At 39.7% G+C, this 19,283-nt stretch overlaps 1 protein-coding gene across 1 annotated transcript in view; it reads left to right on the forward strand.

Annotated features, from left to right (window-relative positions):
• The window catches only part of ntrk2a (neurotrophic tyrosine kinase, receptor, type 2a), a 77,548-nt gene that overhangs the window by 21,104 nt on the left and 37,161 nt on the right, over positions 1–19,283 (forward strand). The window contains exon 12 of the mRNA XM_036578580.1: positions 588–687. Coding sequence (XP_036434473.1) covers positions 588–687 — 100 coding nt within the window. The remainder of the gene's footprint in view (positions 1–587; positions 688–19,283) is intronic.

Below are 19,283 nucleotides of genomic sequence, written 5' to 3' on the forward strand. Positions count from 1 at the left end.
CACCCTACAGGGGATTGCTTTGTAAACCTTTTTCATCAATCATGAGTTGTCTGTGTGGATTTATGTGTCGAAAACAGTCATCATTCATTTCTACATGACATTTTACATCCTTGAAAATTAAACAAACTGTGTTTGTTACTGTGCTGTTAACACTGATATGTATGTAAACGACCTATTTGATTTGCTGCTCTGCATTGTCCCTCATATAAAAAGCAGTCTGGGTGGAATCAGGCCTTGTAACTTCAGCGTAAATGGGCAGGGCTAAACTGCTGTGGGCTGAATAGATGGTTATGCAAATGTTTTTTTTTTTTGTGATATCACAAAACAGTTGGTTCCAAACAGGCTGGTTTTGCAGCTTTGTTTCTGTATATGGACTGGAGAATCATTTATACATTTTCGAACTTTAACGGTGTCCATATACTACAACAAACTTTTTATTTTAAAAGGAAGTGAGGAAAATGTCTTTGAAAATTGATATGGGCCCTTTGACAGATAGAGCTCATTAGGCCTATATTCTTGATAGCTGTCAGTGTATCTGTGTGTGAGTGTGGGAATACTGTGTAAACACTCTTTTTTCCTGTCTGTAGGTGTACGTGGTCGTGGGAATCGCCGCCGTCACATTCGCCGGCTTTGTGCTGATGCTGGTCGTCCTGAAGTTTGGCCGCAACTCAAAGTTCGGAATTAAAGGTAAGCACCTCTCAGCCGGGCTCTTCTCTCTGCCAGACCCTTGTTAAGAGCCCCGGCTCTGCAGGGAGACATTGTGGAGGAAGCTGGAAGAGGGTAATGAAAGCCTCAGTAAACCTTCAATAGGGGGGGAATGCAAAGGGAGGCTGTTTCTCGTCTTGTTCTCTGTGCTTCACTAATCGCTTAACACTCAACCATTCTTCTTTAACCAGCCTGTCTCTGAAAGCTTTGTGTCTGGATTTAAACCTTCTACTTGTTTCCTAGCTGTGTCCTTTTACTGATCTAATATTAATAAATAATTAAAGGAATATTTGATTAAAAATCTACACAATTTTCCACTTACACCTAATGTAGCCAAGATATGTTTGGTGTCTGAAGTTTGCTTCTTTAATTTTGTACTGGAGTTACAAGGCTAATGTAGCTAACAAGTAATGGACGGTTACTCCACTGATTAGCATCCAACAGCCTGCTTAAACAATCACAAACCATGTCAAGTTGTCTCAAATAAACTTACTGACCAAGTATGGACAAAAGTTCAGATATCAAAATGGCTGCTGCTACTGTTTTAGCTTACAGTTTATCTGTTACAACCAGTTTAGCCTGTTTAGCTGAATTGCTAAGGAATGTTTCAGTGAAACGCAGCACTATCTTGTACTGTCTGAGGTTCACTTTGTTGTTGAGGGCATAGACAAATATGGAGAAACATGAAAGGAACGATGGGTTTCTGGGGTTAGCCTAGCATGGTCACCAGCCCACTATTATTGTAGTAACAACTCAACACTTAAATCATTTATTAGCTACCTTAGTTTTGTCATAACCTTAATACCAGTAATAAGGGCAAATAGCACAATGCACAAATACTAGCAGATTAGCTTGTTTAGCTGAATCGCTGAACAAGGGATGTTTCAGTGACATTCAGTCGGCCCTGTTTTGAGGTCCAGTTTTTTGTTGAGGGCATAGACAAATATGGAGGAATATGGAAGGAATGATGGGTTTCTGGGGTTAGCTTTTAGCCTAACATGGACACCAGCCCACTATTATTTATTTTATAGTAACAACTCAACACTTCAGTCATTTCAGTCCTTAGTTACATTAGTTTTATCTTAACCTTCATACCAGTAAAAAGGGCACATAGTACAATGCACACATATTAGCACTAACATTAGCTCGTTTAGCTGAATGGCTGAATAAAGGATGTTTCTGTGATGTTCAGTCTTGAGGTCCAGTTTGTGGTAGAGGGAGCAGACAAATATGGAGAAATATGGAAGGAATAGTGTGTTTCTGGGTTAGCTTCTAGCCTAGTATGGACACCAGCCCACTATTATTTATATCATGGTAACAACCTAATGCTTCGATCATTTGTTATCTACAACAAATCATAAGCTTTATACTAGTAATAAGGCCAAATAGCACAATGCACAAATATTAGCACTAAGATTAGCTCATTTAGCTGAATGGCTGAAAAAGGGATGTTTCAGTGATGTTCAGTCAGCACTGTAATATTATTTTTTTAAAATTTTTACCCGATTTTCTCCCCAATTTAGTCGTCTCCAATTCCACCCGCTAGTTAGGACTCCCCCAATCACATACGATACTATCAACGCTAGGAGGGTGAAGGCTAACACAGGCTTCCTCCAAGACCGCCGCTCACGCAACGTCATTGGACAGCCGAACGCGCTCGGAGGAAAGCGCCAAACACCAGATCTGTTATGTCAGCTAAGAGACGCCTGCTCTGACTAGCATCGCGCTGAGTGAGTGATGGGGGGAGAAGGGCAAGGATCCCACCCACCCAGAGAGAGCAAGGCCAGTTGTGCTCTCTCGGACTCCCGGCTGCTGATGGCTGTAGCGTCACCGGGGATGGAACTCGCGATCTCCTGATGATAGGGCCAACGCTTAGACGGTTGCGCCACTCGGGAGCCCTCAGTCAGCACTGTTTTGAGGTCCAGTTTGTTGTAGAGACAGTGGACAAATATGGAGAGATGTGGAAGGAATAATGGGTTTTGGGGGTTAGCTTGGACACCAGCCCACTATTATTTATATTATAGTAACTCAACTTTTTGAGGCAAGTATGATGATTTAGCCATGCAGTTTACACATTGCTAATTGGAAGGTGTAAGCTTTAGTTACTTGCTAGCCACATTAGCCTCATAGTTCCAGTCCAAAAATAAAGAAGCAAACTTTGGATACCAAACATGTATTGGCTGATTGATTACATTTGAAGAGAAAAATGATGTAAATTCTCATCTCCTTTAATATGAAACTAGACCTTTAACATTAGAGGATGTTTCAGGTAGTTACTAAGATGCTAATGCTGCACTGCTGCTTTCTGTCAGACTGTAGCTGTAGCTGGTTCTCAGCAAGTTGGGATGATCTTGGAGTGGTTAATGGTAAGACGGTTGGGAGAATCGGTCGTGATCTTAAGAGTTTTGTTTTTGACACAAAATAGCCCAGTGATGCGAGGTTGGAGGGGATCTGGAAATCCATTCTGCGTACGTGTGGGGGTGTGTTTGTTTAACTGGAAGTGCTGGGGGGTAGTTTACGAATGCGTGTGTGTGATTGTTTCTTGTGGTTTTTCTGCAAGGAAGTGCCGGGTTAGATGTCCTGAGGGGCTCATTTTCACACTGTGGTCTGGTTTACTCTCTGTGTGTATGGAAGCCCAATCCTGCCAGGTAAAAGAGAAAAAATCTAAAATCTCTGCTTCTGGCAGCAGTTTGCCAAAATATTGGCTTAATATCTCAAAATAATGACTTATTTTCTCAAAATAATAATAATAATAATAACAATAATAAGAGATTTTGAGATGCTATGTTGAAATAATGAGTTGTACAATTTCAAGAAAGTAATTCTTTTGGAATAATAAGTCATTTTTATAAGGTTATTTTGACATAGTAAGTCAATATTTTGAGAAAATGAGTTGTAATTTCGAGTTAATATTTTGATACGGCTTCCAGAAACAGAAATTATAAAGGAAAATATGTTCCAAAAAGGATGAAATGCATGTGCTGGTGAATATAAATGTTTGCTTGAGGCTTGTTCTTATTATTTCTTTGCGCTTTAACTTAGTTTCTACATGCTGACCTTGCTGTGACTCGAAGACACACACATACATACACACACTGCGGAGAGAAGCTGGCTCTTCGGGCAGAAGAGTGGAAATGAGGGAAATGTAGGGGTGAAACTGTAGCTCTGGAGTTCATGAAGTGTGGGTGTCTGCAGCTCTGAGAGAGAGAGAGAGAGAGAGAGACATTCATAGTCAGCAACCTTGTGCTTATCAATGATTCAGAGACAGGTATCAGTTTTCTCTGTTTTTTTTTGTCTAAAAATCAATGGAGCTTGTCAAGGTCAGAAGTATTCTTCTTCCACTGGCTCAGCAATAAGGCCAGTGCACTAAAACCACTTCCTCTTCTCTTCCTCGTCTCTTCCTCTTCTTTTCCTCTCTCCTCCAGCTCCACTTGTCAGAAATGTATTATATATCAGAACAATTTCGCAATCAAATTTGCACAGGTTCCCCTCTTGTATATAATCAGCCAGCCAAGACGTAACATCAGGATCGACACAGCTTTAAATAACGAGCCTTTTGTTAAAGAGCAACCTTCAGTCTTCAGGACAGAACTGAAACACTGTACCCAGTGAATTCAGTGCCTAAAATAAAGGAGCCAAACAACTTTAAATGGCTGGTTAGTCTATAGATTGTAGGGACACTTGCTAGCTAGTGTAATAGCTAATCCATCTGAAGTTTTAGTAAGTTGAGTGCACTTTTGAGTCGAGCTGCAAGTCAGGTCAGCATGCAACGCGAGTCCCCATCTCTGGTTGTGTAATTTCAAATAGACTTCCTTGGTTTCTGGCACTGTATCAGCTATCAAGTTGGAGAAAAGCACATAGCCTAACTACACACTGTGGAGAAGAATTTGTGCCAAATTAAAAAGCAGTCACTACAGTGGAAAAACATGAAATGCAATACACACATCATTACCATAGTGACACGCTGAATATGTGCCAGAATGAAAATTATAAAACAGATAGTTCCAGTCCTGAAATCTGATTGGCTGAGCTGCGTTCAAAGCCGTGGTAAAGGCACATCTATAAACCGCCGCACAACAACCAAATTGTGTATCACTACACCACAGCATGAAAATCCCTTGTGCTGTTAATGGAATGATCTTTACTCTCATGCTGCTTGCATGGACCACAGAGTATATTAATGAAGTAAGAACTCATTTTTTTGTTTAAACTGAGGGGCTGGCAACTTATGTTGTTAACTAGAACTAGGCTGGTCAGCTAGCTAACAGGCTAAAAGATAGCCAACAGCCTAAACAACTCCTTTTTCAATATCACAGGCTTGAATTAAAGTACTTACGGTAGTATAAAAGACTATAAAATGTCATTTGAATGGATCACAAATGTTCATGTTTCATTTAGAAGTAGCATCATACTCAGGCTGAATCCCAAACAGCTCCGTATTCCCTAAATAGTGTGCTAGCTATGAAAGTTCAGAAATCCTAGTTTCTGTAGCCATATAGTGCAACCTTTATTGAGTGTGATTGTGGCTGAGTCCCAAATGACTATTTCTTGGCTATATTCTGCACCACTGAGGTGCAGGATCCAGTATTTAAATTCCTATGCAGTGCATTATGTAGGCAGCAGGGAGCCATTTGAGATTCAGCTCCAGCACGACACGAGGGGCACCGCTGGATTGGTGCTAAATAAGACTAGTGGTGGTAATTTGGTGACCAAAAAGTACTTGTAAAGAGAAAGTTTTTGCATTAAACAGTGCTGTGTTATCATATGTTCATTGTTATATAACAAAAAGTTAAAAAATGGGGCTCCCAAGTGGCGCAACCGTCTAAGCATTGGCCTTATCATCAGGAGATCGCGAGTTCATTCCCGGTGATGCTACAGCCATCCGTAGCCTGGAGTCCAAGAGAGCACAATTGAGAGAGCCCCCCTCTTCTCCCCCCATCACTCACTCAGTGCGATACTAGTCAGCGCAGGCGTCTCTTAGCTGACGCAACAGATCTGGCGGTTGGCGCTGTCCTCCAATGACCTCCAATGTCCTCCAATGACGTTGCGTGAGCGGCAGTTCGAAAAGATACGGTGGCTGGCTTCACAGGTCTCGGAGGAAGCCTGTGTTAGTCTTCACCCTCCTAGCGTTAATAATATCGTGTGATTGGGGGAGTCCTAACCCAAAAAATGTTAAAAAATCATTAAATGACCGCAATATACAGTGATGGGTGACCAAACTTTCTCCTTATTCAGCGGTCCATGCATGTGTGGCAATTATACCACACTCTAAAGGAACTACATTTCTTGGCAAAATACTTGTTTATGGTGATTATTATTAATCATAATTTAAATTATTTTTTGAAAAATGGTGTATTTTATCAGATTTTATGTTGTTTTTTGGTAGAATTCAGCACTTTTTTTTAAAAATGCAAACCTCCATGCACTATTTTCCAGTAATAGAGAGTTTGTTTTCCATTTTGGCAGGCATTCTGCATGTCAGTATAGAAAGTAATGTCATATTTGCATTGCATTTCACATTTTTCCACTGTAGTAATTGGTCGATTCAATTCGACACGTAGCAGCCACTTAAAGTGGTTTTTGACGCTGTATGACAATGTTATCTGTACAAACATACAGAAGTACTAAATTCAGGCTTCAAAACTGAACAGTGGTAGCAGCTATCTTGAAGATTATTTTGATGTATTTCTTGTTAGTTAAATTAGCCTTGAAGCTCCAGTGCACAACTAAAGAAGAAAACATTAGACACCAAATGATTGACTGGTGGCTGATCAACTACATATAGGGTAAGGGAAAAAATGGAAGCTGAAACATTGAGGATAAGATTCCCCAAACACCCTTCGCACCTTTAAGAATACACTTGAGGTTTAAGGAATTCACTGTAAAGCATCTATAAATGGCATAGGACCCCCTTATAAATGGTGACTGTGAGCACTGATCTGTATGACAGGCCACTGCAGTGAAACCTATTGTATTTAATACAGTACCACAGGGTACAGTTTATCTGCACTGCAGGCCTCCTGCGCCCGAGCATTTTAGAGGTCACTGATGGTAATTGGTGTGTAACAGAGATCGCTTCATGGTCAGTGATGCTCACTGCAGTATCTCATGTGAAAGTGCTTGAGTTCATTTTGACCTGGAGGCTTGGAAATATCATCATTTGCATCATTAGCAACAGGAATTCATACATCCAGAGGGTCTTGATGGATTCAGACCTTCTGCTAACTTTTTCAGATCGTTTCCTCTGATGAAGTACTTTTACAAATGCCAACATTTTTCAGCCGAGTGTGTTTTTTCCGTGTACTCACAGTGTGTTCTTGTTTGATATGGTCGTAAATATCACTTATTTTCTTATTTTCATTTTAGAATTGCGTTAGTATTGTGATAGTATTGCTACGTACTGCGATTATGGTACACCTTGCAAAATAATAAAAACTCATTGGTGAGTCAGTAAAAGTTTTTGCAAGTCCAACAACCACCACATCTCTTCCCTCTTCCTAAGTCCTATGTCAGTTCTGCTACCATCCAAAAAGGGGGAGTCTGGCCTTCTAGCTCCAAGCAGAAGCAGCCCAAGTTCTCAGAATTCAGGAATAACAGAGGAATAATATCCATGTAAACGCCTGTATCCGATTGCATTCCCAATTGGAAAGTTTAAGTGCGTTCGCGTCGTAGCAAAAGGTTATAACGTTCAACATGGCGGGAGCAGAAACTGGTCTGCAGAGGAGACGAAGTTTATGCTTTGATCTTTAAAAGATGGCAGTGGGACGGGCGTCCAGCTTATGTGTCTCAGAACGTGCCATCTTCCTCTCGTCCTTCTTTAATAAGTATATGTGAAGTACATTTTCTGAGTCTGACCTAATTTAGTCTGACAAGCAATTAAAAAAACACAAGTAACACCAGCTGAAAAGAGGAGAGTGAATTGTCGAACAACAGTTGGCAGAATCACTGTTCACGGTCCAAACTAGCTTTTGCTGGGTTACTTGAATAACTTAAGTCATCAAAACACCCACAGAGAAACTCCCATGGAACTGGAATTGGTCAAGATTCTCCCAGCACACTAGGGTTTGACATTAACAACTGCCCAGTTGCCCAGTTGTACAATTAGAATGCTAAATTGGGGCAGCAGCATCAACAATGCTTTCAGTGAACAACACACGATGTTGAGCTTCCATATCCAAACACCACCACCACATCCTGTGGTAAACAAAAATGCTCTAAAGCTGATACGCTTTGCCGTATCGACACATTTCCTCCAAATGTTGCCAGATCCTCTTAATTACAAAAAATGACCATTGCTACATGTAAGCTGTTACAAACTGAATTGACAGCACAAAACTGGACACCTCACCAAAATATCCCACACAAACCAGTAAGCTTTGTCAAATGTGGTAGGTTAGAGGCTTCGGCAGTTTTAGGCTGCAGTTTGAGCAGCTGGTGTTGATATGTAAATGTGTTAAAGTTGAATAGCAGACTTTCAAAGATGGCATTCATTTTTTAATAGAGAAGACCTGGAGTTCCTAATGTGGGCATGACACACAACTTCACAGGCCCGTCTGTCAAGTTACCTGGCCAGTAGCATTGTTGTTAATTGTCTTCCACGCAGGCCATGATTAAAAATATCAGCAAAACAAGAGTAAGCATTGAAGTGAGTGAGAAACGCCTTTCCCAGTCAGATTTCTTGGGTCAAATGAACGTTACCTTTGGCAAAGGATACATAGGTCCGTTAGCTAATGGTAGCATTTGAAGACCACAGACCAGAGTGACCAAAGGTTTCTCAAGTGGTCCACAAAGCACCCTCTGATGGTGTTCAGGTCTGTACTGAGGGGGAGGCAGTGGCCCATAGTGGGCTGATGAGGGCACATAAAAATGATGGGGAAAAAAATGTACTTAATAATAAGCATGATAAGCAGTGATAATAAGAAGTCTAAAATGTTTTCATATGGTCAATAATATAAATACATGCCCTGCAACAACAGCACACGAAGCATTATACTGTGCTGGTTGTCTGTTTTTAGCACTCTCCTGTTTGTCCAGTGAAGGACTAATGTGGCTAAATCAGTAGCTGCTTAAAATGGTCAGATTTGAGCTCCAGACCTGCAGCTAACAATGAATCACAGCGTTAAAAGCTGCTATCGCCAAACTGCAACTTCCGCCGGCCATTCAGAGCAACTCCGCTCCCAACTCAGACAGAGAGAGAGCGAATGTGTGTGTGTGTGTAAGATGTTGGGGGGTGGTCCTGACTGCCCACCAAATGCGCTGTTGCCATAGAAACGAGCGTCATCGCCAGCACTCGAAAAATGAATCATTCCCACAAAGTATGAATCACAAACTGCAGGGAGCAAAGACACTCACTCTTTCTCTCGCTCCATCTCTCCCTCCCACTCTTTCTCTCTCTCTCTGCCGTACTCCTGCTCCCTCTCCCTCACTCTCTCTCTCTCTTTCTCTGGCCATCTCTCCATCTCTCCTTTTATTTCTCTCCTCTCTCCATCTCGCTGTCTCTTTACTTCTCTTTCTCTCTCTCTCCATCTCTACCTTTCCTCCTCTCATTTCTTCTCTTTCTATTTTTGTCTCTTTCTGCCTTTCTCTCTCTCTCATTCCCCCTCTCTATCTTTCTCTCTCTCCTCTTTCTCCTCTATTTTCTCACTCCCTGTATCTCTCATGCTTTCTGTTTTTCCTTCACCTTTTCTTTCTTTCTTTCTTTCTTTCTTTCTTTCTTTTTTCTTTCTTTTTTCCCTACTTTCTCTTTCCTTATCTTTCTCACCTTCCCTAACTCTCTCTTTTCATCTTGCTTCGTCTTTTCTCCTCCATGCGCGCCCTTCAGCTCTGCTTACCTCTCTCTTTCTTTCTCTCTCTCTTTCATTATTTCTCTTTCTCTCTGTCTCTTGCTTCATCTTTCTTTCCTTGTTTCTTTTTCACTTGATTTCCCCTCTTCCTCTCTCTCACTCCATCTCTTTTTCTCTTTCTCTCTCTCTTATTTCATTTTTCCTTCCCTGTTGCTATCTTTCTGTTTTAATTTCTCATTCCCTCTCTCTCTTTCTTTCTCCCTCTGTTTTTTCTATCTTTCCCTCTTTTGCTCAGTCCATCTCTTCCTTCCCTCTCTCTCTCCCTCTCGCTCTGTAACCTGTGTCTATAGTAGCACTCTTAACGCTCTGTGACTGTGAATGAATTGTGCTGATATAGATGTCTGTGCTCTTATAAAGACTCTGAGTGGTTCTGCCGTCTAATAATCAAACCTATAATCTTATATCACATTTATATCACATGAATGAAGCATTAATTAGGCCTTCTGTATTTCTGTCTAACTTGGGGGGCAGTAACAGCAGGATTATTAGAAATAGGGCTTTCTGTAGTCCACTGTGGAGGGTCTAAACCCGCAACCCTGAGGTCCTCAATGTGAAGTACATAACAACTGTGGTCCTGTCAGCTCATGTAGACAAGATTCGGATGTTTTCAGTGCGGCTTTCTTGTTTTATTTCTGCTTTATTTCTGCTACGTCTTCACCGCTGCCAATCAATATCGAGATTGCCGTCTCTCTACCCACAACAGGAGGAAAAACTCGCTCTGGCTAGCACCCAGAGCTAAACAGCACTCGGCTCAAAGATTAACACAAACTAAACGTGAAAAAAGAGCTTTCAGTGTATAAATGTTTATCGTTCATCTCGGTTGGTTGATTACCCTCAAATCGCTCTCTCATGTTTACCTACTTGTCAATCAAATGCATTAGCTCACCCCCTTAAGAAGTGCATCCAGCTTCTTTTTGTGCACGAGACACGGTGTGCTTTGTGTTTAAAGAAGTGTCATTTGAACACCCCTTAAGGCATCGCCACATAAAATCTAGATCATGAATAGCTGGAATAGCCTACAAAACCACCTGCACATGTACAGCCTACTAAATTCTTCTCGCTTATGCTGTTGTGTTTAGTCCAGTATGAGTGGAGCAGGCTGGTTGTCCTGAACAGAGGAATGTTAATCAAGGCTGCACATTAGAATATTAGACCACGCGCAGACAGTTCTCAGATAGGTACTGTCAGTGAGGTCAGCTGGTTTTTAAATCTTCTTTTTAATTCAAACTTTGCTGGATGCTTAATATAACACTCAGGTTTAGTGTCATACACACGTTTAATATTTTTACACTATGTTTCCAGGAAACATAACCTTTGAATTCACAGTTATTTCTGACAGTAACCAAAGCATTGTGCAGTTTTGTATTTGTTATTTCTTGTAGCTCATTAAAACAAGTGGGACATTCTGTTGAAAGTATCAATTGTAAACTTTCAATCTGTACCACATTTGTGTTTAAGTAGAAGAGGAGAAATTTCATGATTTGAATTTGAATTGTTAGTGTGCACACAGTCTTGTTTTGAAAAAAAGAAAGCAAGCATTCTTCAGATTCATTTTTAGGAACATGCAAAAAGAATAACAGAATGTACATCAAATGTAAATATAGTTAATTGCATAATTAACTAAACAGTTACTATGTTGTTTCATTTTTTCAAAGCTACGCTATGTAAGTTTTGGAGCTTTGGAGACCTCTCTGGTGGAAATGTGTAATTGCACGCAACATGTGTACACATATTTTTTAACATGGATCGTGCTTTGGACCCCTTCCTTGAGTGGATGAATCTGATGAGAGTGAGCGTGTTCAAAGAGAATTCAGAGAGAACTCAGTCAAAACTTGACGTGAAGGACGTATCTTTTGAGGATTTAAATGAATGATCTACTATTGTCATCAAATCTTAATCAGTATAATGTTGATTTTGCTTTTTGAACTTGTGTGCGTGATGTTAATACGTAAAGACGCTTGACATTGCTCCAGCACGTCAATGCACCACATTGTATCCCTTTCGTTTTTCTATGGGAGAAGTGGAGCTAAACTTCATGCAAATTAGCTGACCAATGTAATGTGTTTACCCAATCAGGTGGGAGGTGGTGTTTGAGTGACTCTACAGCGCAATGAAACAATGATTCCACTTTTTAAACGATCCCACATGCCATGGGACCTTTTCTGTTCTGTTTTCTGTTCCACCTTAAATGGTGGAGCAGTTACATTCTGATGCCTCAGGTGTCACAACTGCTGCACTGTTTAAGGTGGAATGGGCAAATTCAAACGAGAAGCTGGTGAATAGCTGACTTCAGCTTCATATCACCAAAGAATTAGGGGTGGATAATAAATAATTGTTGCATCCCCCTCTATGAAAGCATATGATTCCCTAAATAAACTAAAGACCAGCAGTGAGGTTGCTGAACTTTACCCTCCTCTGATATCACTGCAGACTGGCAGGGTCGCCTAGAGAGCAGTGCCTGAACAGTAGCCTATTAATGAAGTAAAGTTCTTTATTTGAGGGTCCCATTTCATAGGACAAGATTTTAACCACTACCCCTTGTAACTCAAAGATGCAAGATGAAGTAAAACAAGAAATGGGATTGGGCCTCTGATGTATTAGAAAAATTTAAATTGCTTACTCAAATAATGACTTTTCAATTGGATTGTGCAGAGGAACCCCTTAATAACAGCCAAATGCAGCCAATGCAGTAGTGAAGAAACATTCATCTTCATGTCCATATCCATCAGTAATGCTCCTTAGTTTTAACAAAAGATCTTACATACTGCAGCTTTAATCATATAATGCATACAATTAACTGAACTTGAAGCAAAATCACAACAATAACATGGGACGGAAGGGTTGACAATGGTGATTAGACTTGTAACGAAGTGCATGCACAAAAAGGCTAAATTAGGTGTATAGTTTTGTGAAAGGGTGGTTTGTATCTGGCAGCGTAAACAGAAAGAATCACTCCTTTTGGCAGTTACTGTTATTGCTACATCTGGGATGCATTATGAGCTTGAGATGGGCAGTAATGTTGTGTTCGTCTTCTGTTCTTGGCTCAAGCTAATGTCCCCAAATCCCTGTCCTCACTCGCTCGGGTTGCCAAACGCATGCTTGGATAGATGTTCTCCTCTGAGAGCTCAAACCTCCAGGTTGTGTTTAGATGTTCTGATTTTGTTTTTTATGGCTGACAGGTTATGTTTGTTGATCAGTAATGATTACTGGCTCTGCCAGGCGGGCTGTTTGTCTTGTTGCTACGAGAAACGTTGGTTTATATCTGATGTTCCATGGACCATATGTGTCCACCCCCTGTGAATCCTGCCCACGGTCAGTGTAACGGCATTAGACTATGACAGGCTGCTGCTTAACCCAGCTTACTTCTCTAACACGCTCTAGGACTCTGATACTCAGACGTCAGTCACACATCACCTCAGAACTACTAACGTTAAAGCGATAGTTTGGTGAAAATTTTCCCTTTACCTCAAATATAGTCGATCAGCCTAGACAAGCTCGACGTCTCAAGTTTGCTTCTTTAGTTTTGCGTATGGACATAATTCATTTGTGCTGTTTTTAGCAGTTTTGAGGCCTGATGTTGATTTTTTTTTACCAAACTATCGCTTTAATAACCCCAGCGTTTAGATGTTGCTTTATAACATGAATAACACAGCATTAATAACAACTAACAACCTGACATCTTGGGGCCATATTAAATGTATTCTGGGTTATATTATGATAGCAAAAATATATTAATTAAAAAATATTTTTTTGTATATGTAGTTATCCTTCTTGTTCTTTTCTCATATGTTGTATTTGTTCCATTTATGTTCTTGTTTTTTTTTCACAATACCATTCAAAGGTTTGGATTCCCTGTTCAAAGAGCACAGTCAATATAATCAATAAATAGATATGTTACAGAAAAAGAAATTTGGGCACCCAATGTCAAATTACATGATTATCGAAGTAATAATCCATTATATTATAAGCTACATCATCAGCTACTATCGGGGTAGATTTAAAGTGTTAAAAGGGACAAAGCCAAAGTCTCTGAATGTATTGCTGGTGAGACATCATATTTAATGCTATCAGTATACATTAATATAAGTACACTATACAGTTGTTTGTACAGCTTTGTACACACATGAAATCATAATATTTTTCACAAACACAAAACCATTTACTTAATTGCAGAAAATATGTGTTTCCGTAGTGACAATTCTTAGATACACACACAAAGATACGCACTGATTTGAAGACTTTAGGACACATTTTTTCAAAACAATGGGATCTAAGTGTTTACCATGTGGCCATGAGGGGCAGGGATGGAGTCTCACTTCCTGCTCTAAAATACAGGGGCGTGGCTAAACTAAGGCTCCGCCCATGGACTAAAAGTCTTTGTGTTTCGGTAGTGACATGAAAACAGGGGGCAGCAGTTTTTAAATAAAGTTTTGTTATTTACAAATTAAACTCATAAATCTAACTCTTTCAACGTCCCTTTAAAAGAAATCAGTTTCTTTTTAGAAACAAACTTTTAAAGGCAAAAAATGTAAATATATTTTCACGTTTTCAAGTTGAAATTCAGGGGTTTAGCAACCTCCCAATACAAAGTACCATATAAATGATAAATTTGTGTATATTTAACTTATTATTGTCTTAGTTAATATACTGGGTTTAAATTGATCATAACGTAATCCTTGTAAATATTTAAGGTCTAAATACTTAATTGTTTTTAACAATTATTTTAGTTTTAATGTGGGACCACAGTTTGAACTAATTCCTTAGAACAGCCTGAATATAGAATTCAAAGATTATTATTATGACAAGTGATTCCAAACTCTTGAATGGTCGTGTTTACTTCTTGTTGATGGTAACTACAGCTATTCTTTGTTGTCTTTTGTTGTTATTGTGTTGTTTGTTGTTGTGTTGTGTTGTCTTGCACCTTGTCTTGTTTTAGGTTTTGTTTTATTTCATAATGTTCCAGTGGAAGTGGTGGGCCGATAAGACTGACCCTCTGTACAGTACATACTGGTACAAACTGGACTGAATGGACCATTCTGGGAAAGAGACTAGACAGGTTTATGGCTCATCTCATCTGCTACTACCAGAGCCATGCAGCCAGCATATGCTAAAACGACCCCTTGGGAGACTTCTGATTGGTTGTGGAAGGAAGACTGTCATTCTTTTGGCTCTGACTGCTCTGACACTCTCTCCTGTACAGAAGGGGGGCACCGGGAGATGGGCGAGGGGGTTTATGGGTGGTAGAATGTGTGTCAGTGGATAAATGGACCCTTGATGCTCTGAGAGACTCTGAGAGATAGTGACAGAGCTCCAGCCTCAGCATCTTAATGGACACCCTCATAAATGAATCATAGCTCTTTGTTCTGCCTTTTCGCACATTGAAAGAACAGACAGTGAGTTAACAGCTGCACTGCAGTCACACATTATGCTGAAAACCAACAATGTAAATGGCCTTTACACACCGAGCGTGATTTATTTGTGCAGTTTATTTTGGCAGATATCGATAAATGAATTTGAACACATATATCAGTAGTGGCTGGTATGGCCAAAAATTTATATCACATGACTTACATTTCTGACAGTTTTGGTATATATATATACACCGATCAGGCATAACATTATGACCACCTCCTTGTTTCTACGCTCATTGTCCATTTTATCAGCTCCACTTACTATATAGGTGCACTTTGCAGTTCTACAATTACAGACTGTAGTCCATCTGTTTCTCTGCATACATTGTTAGCCCCCTTTTACCCTGTTCTTCAGTGGTCAGGACCCCCATGGACCCTCACAGAGCAGGTACTCTGTGGGTGGTGGATCATTCTCAGCACTGCAGTGACACTGACGCTGGTATGAGTGGAACAGACACAGCAGTGCTGCTGGAGTTTTTAAACACCTCAGTGTCACTGCTGGACTGAGAATAGTCCACCAACCAAAAATATCCAGCCAACAGCGTCCTGTGACAACTAATGAAGGACTAGAGGATGACCAACGCAAACTGTGCAGCAGCAGATGAGCTATCGTCTCTGACTTTACATCTACAAGGTGGACTGACAAGGTAGGAGTGTCTAATAGAGTGGACAGTGATTGGACACAGTGTTTAAAAACTCCAGCAGCATTGCTGTGTCTGATCCACTCACACCAGCACAACACACACTAACACACCACCACCACGTCAATGTTACTGCAGTGCTGAGAATGATGCACCACCCAAATAGTACCTGCTTTGTGAGGGTCCATGGGGTCCTGACCACTGAAGAACAGGGTAAAAGGGGGCTAACAAAGTATGCAGAGAAACAGATGGACTACAGTCTGTAATTGTAGAACTACAAAGTGCACCTATATAGTAAGTGGAGCTGATAAAATGGACAATGAGCATAGAAACAAGGAGGTGGTCATAATGTTATGCCTGATCGGTGTATATATATATATATATATATATATATATATATATATACATATACATACATACACATTGGCTCATTATTCTGGGATACAGATTTTTGTGAAATATTAAAAACAAAACTGAACAATACTTTTATAAACCTCTGTTGACATTGCTTTCTAACCCTAACCCCACAAACATGGCAAAACGGTGCTAAATGTTGTTGCCCGTCTGGAGAAGTTGGCTTATTTGGCAGCTTTTTTGTTTGAACGTTTGGTTCTGCCTTAAATGGAGCAGCTGTTACATACTGGCACATGTACAAGTTTCATAAAAATTTTTAAGTTATTTTTTTTTTCCTCATACATGCGTCCCATTCACTCGTGCCTCCGACCATCTGACACTGCTTGAATTTGGAAAATATTACAGTCGCTCACGTTATCAGGACCTGCCGGCCCACAGCTTGTTTCTCACACAAGGCCTCAAGACCTTGTCGTCACCTGACACAGTTAAACAAGTTATCGTATGTTTACATTAGTGGACGACAGAGCGTCTACTATGGCGTTTACTATGGGAGCACGCAATTTAGCAATATGTGGCAAGCGACATGGTGACAAGCATCAAGTGGTGTTGAAATTTTCTGTATTTTATAGAAATTAACTGTGATGCAATGAAGCTACAATCTAAATTATTTGAACAGCTCAAACAGATTCCTCAGATCAATCATCATTTTAAACAAAACGGTACATATTTTTTTACATTTTCTTGTCAGAAGCTGAACAGTGTGCTCATCCACACGTGACAACAAGAGCAGCCTCCAACACAGAAAAAACTGGCGACATTAGTGACTTGTCCTTTGCTAATGTAAACGTACAGTTTAGCAGCTTCTCAAGCGGTACAAGAGAAACAGAGGTGGTGGCTCTGTGCCGTGCTAAGGCTAATCCCAAAGGACCGGCTCTTCCTTTATGTCCACAGCCTTGAAGACGAATTGGGCTACTTCAGAGGCAACAGACTAGACAGGAGATGATCCCTGACTCAGCCACTCAGCTAAAGAGACTAACGTTAGCATGGTTTGCACTGTTTATATCCCACATCATCTGCATTTCTTTGCGGCAAATTCATTTCTGAGGAGAAAATTCAACCGGTATGGATGAACCAGTGTAGCGCATGCTACAAACACGTATAGCTGATGATTTTTGTTAGTTTTCGCAGGCGACATGAACTCACAGAACCACTGACTGATCGGCTGAGTCCCAGCAAAAGAATGAGTCAAAAGGATTAGTTTGTTTACTGCTTTGTTACGTGCGATGCTAGCATCTCTGTTTCAACTCCCCACGCTTTTCTTCACCCCAGCGTCATCATTTACCCATTTTGTGAGGAGCAAATTGTATCTTTTTCCTTTTGAAGATGTTCTGTCCGTTTGTTCTCCGGACCTGATCTGGCTTTGGAGGGAATGTTTAGTTCAGTGAACAGCTAACATTAGCCATTAGCTAGATAGCTAGTTCTTTTTTTTTACTGTGAAAGGAGAGAGACGTGTGAGACACGCAAATTCCATTTTTGCATTCCTTCATTTCCCATTAAAGTGTCTTTTTTGCCAGCTAAATTTTACTGACGTAAACTGACCACGCCTTAAGTTCCTGAGAAATCATGTCATTTTCGTGTTGTTTATTTACATTGCGTTCGGTGTGTAACGGCCTTAAATCTCTGACCTCACGATTCAATTCTAGAATGTTTTGTTTAGGAAACGATTCATGATTCATTTATCATGAAATCTTAAATTTCACTCAGATTCAATTCGATGTGATTCCTTTGGTTGCACTGAGAAATATATTTAAAAGTACACTAAAATCACAAATGTAACTGGATGATAATAGGCAATAACAACAGCACACAAGGCCTTTATGTTTAAAAATAGCCTGAAAGTTTCATTTTGGTCTAAAAAGTTTGGGCACCCCTGGTGAATTGACAGAGAACAAACTTCTGCACATTTTAAAGCACAAATGCTGTTTATTTGCAGAATAATGGGGAAATATTTAAAACATTAAATGTGACCGGTGTAAAAGTTTTCTACACATTTTATATTTTAGGTATTATTTTTATTCTAAAGTGTTAAACTCAGCAAAGAAATAGAAATTGTGCAGGAAAATGTGCAGAAAATGCCATATTTGGGTTTGTTCCCTATAGATGCTGTTTTAACTAATTTCCACTTAAAAAAACAATAAAACAAAATTAAATTGCAAGGGAGTGTTCAAATTTTGTGTTATGACTGTACTTTATTAAATATTGATTATAATTGATTCTATATTCAAAAATTGTTGCAGCTGAATTTGCACCTTCATATAAACAGTCCTGTGCAAAAGTGTGGGCACCCCAGTCTATTGAAATGTTTTGTTGATTTTCTAAGTGAAAATAGGCAAGCAAATCCTACAGAGAACACACTTCTGCATATTTTAGTGCAGTGACTTTTACGTATTCTGGAAAAACATTCTTTTCCCCAATGTGACTCAGCTCAAAAGTTAAAATTTTTGACTAAAAACTAAAAAAGTGTCATATTTAAGTTATCTGTAAAGGATGTGCTACAACTTACTTTCACATAGAAAATCAACAGATAGGGCTGCATTTGTCATGATGTGTTGATGCATTTTACCCCCCTACAAGTTACTGTGTATGTATATGTTATGATTTTTTTCTGATGTCTTTTTTTTCCAAACAAAAGCAAAACAAGGAAAAATGATTTCTCAGTTGGAGCAGTTCCAGCACCTTCTACATTACTGCAGTAAGCTAGACTCTCTCCCACTCGGGCTGTTGATGCTTTACATTCGTCTCGAAAAAAAAAGCTGTTGAACAGTTGTTTTATGACTCTTTTGGGAAAATAATGCACACACGGTGGTTTCAGATAGAATTTTAACTATAAGCAACTTAGGCAGTGTTGAGTTCATGAAATGTATGAAATGTTACCATGTACTTACATTGTTATAGATGTACTGATATATAGTGATTTTAATTCTAAAATTAAAAACTGATTTATTGCCTTCTAGTGAGTATAGTTTAATTCACATGTGCATTTATTTAGATATTTTAGAGTTTCTCTTTATCTGGTGTCAAACATCCTTTTTGTTCACTTCTTTCAAAGACAACTCAAAAACATACTGAATATTAGAATGTTAGAATATTCATATTACATGATTATACACGAGTATCTCACTTTGAATATAATTGCAGAACGTGAGTTTTTAGGGGTTTCTCAGCAGCTGCTTTTGCAAACTTTGTGTGAACTGAGCTCGGAGTGAGTAGCTGTTTCAGTCCCTCTGTGCCATATTCCACTGTGGAGGTGGAAGAATTTCCTCCTTCTC

The sequence above is a fragment of the Colossoma macropomum genome, unplaced genomic scaffold (genome assembly GCF_904425465.1).
Source record: "Colossoma macropomum unplaced genomic scaffold, Colossoma_macropomum, whole genome shotgun sequence".
NCBI classification, from domain to species: domain Eukaryota; kingdom Metazoa; phylum Chordata; class Actinopteri; order Characiformes; family Serrasalmidae; genus Colossoma; species Colossoma macropomum.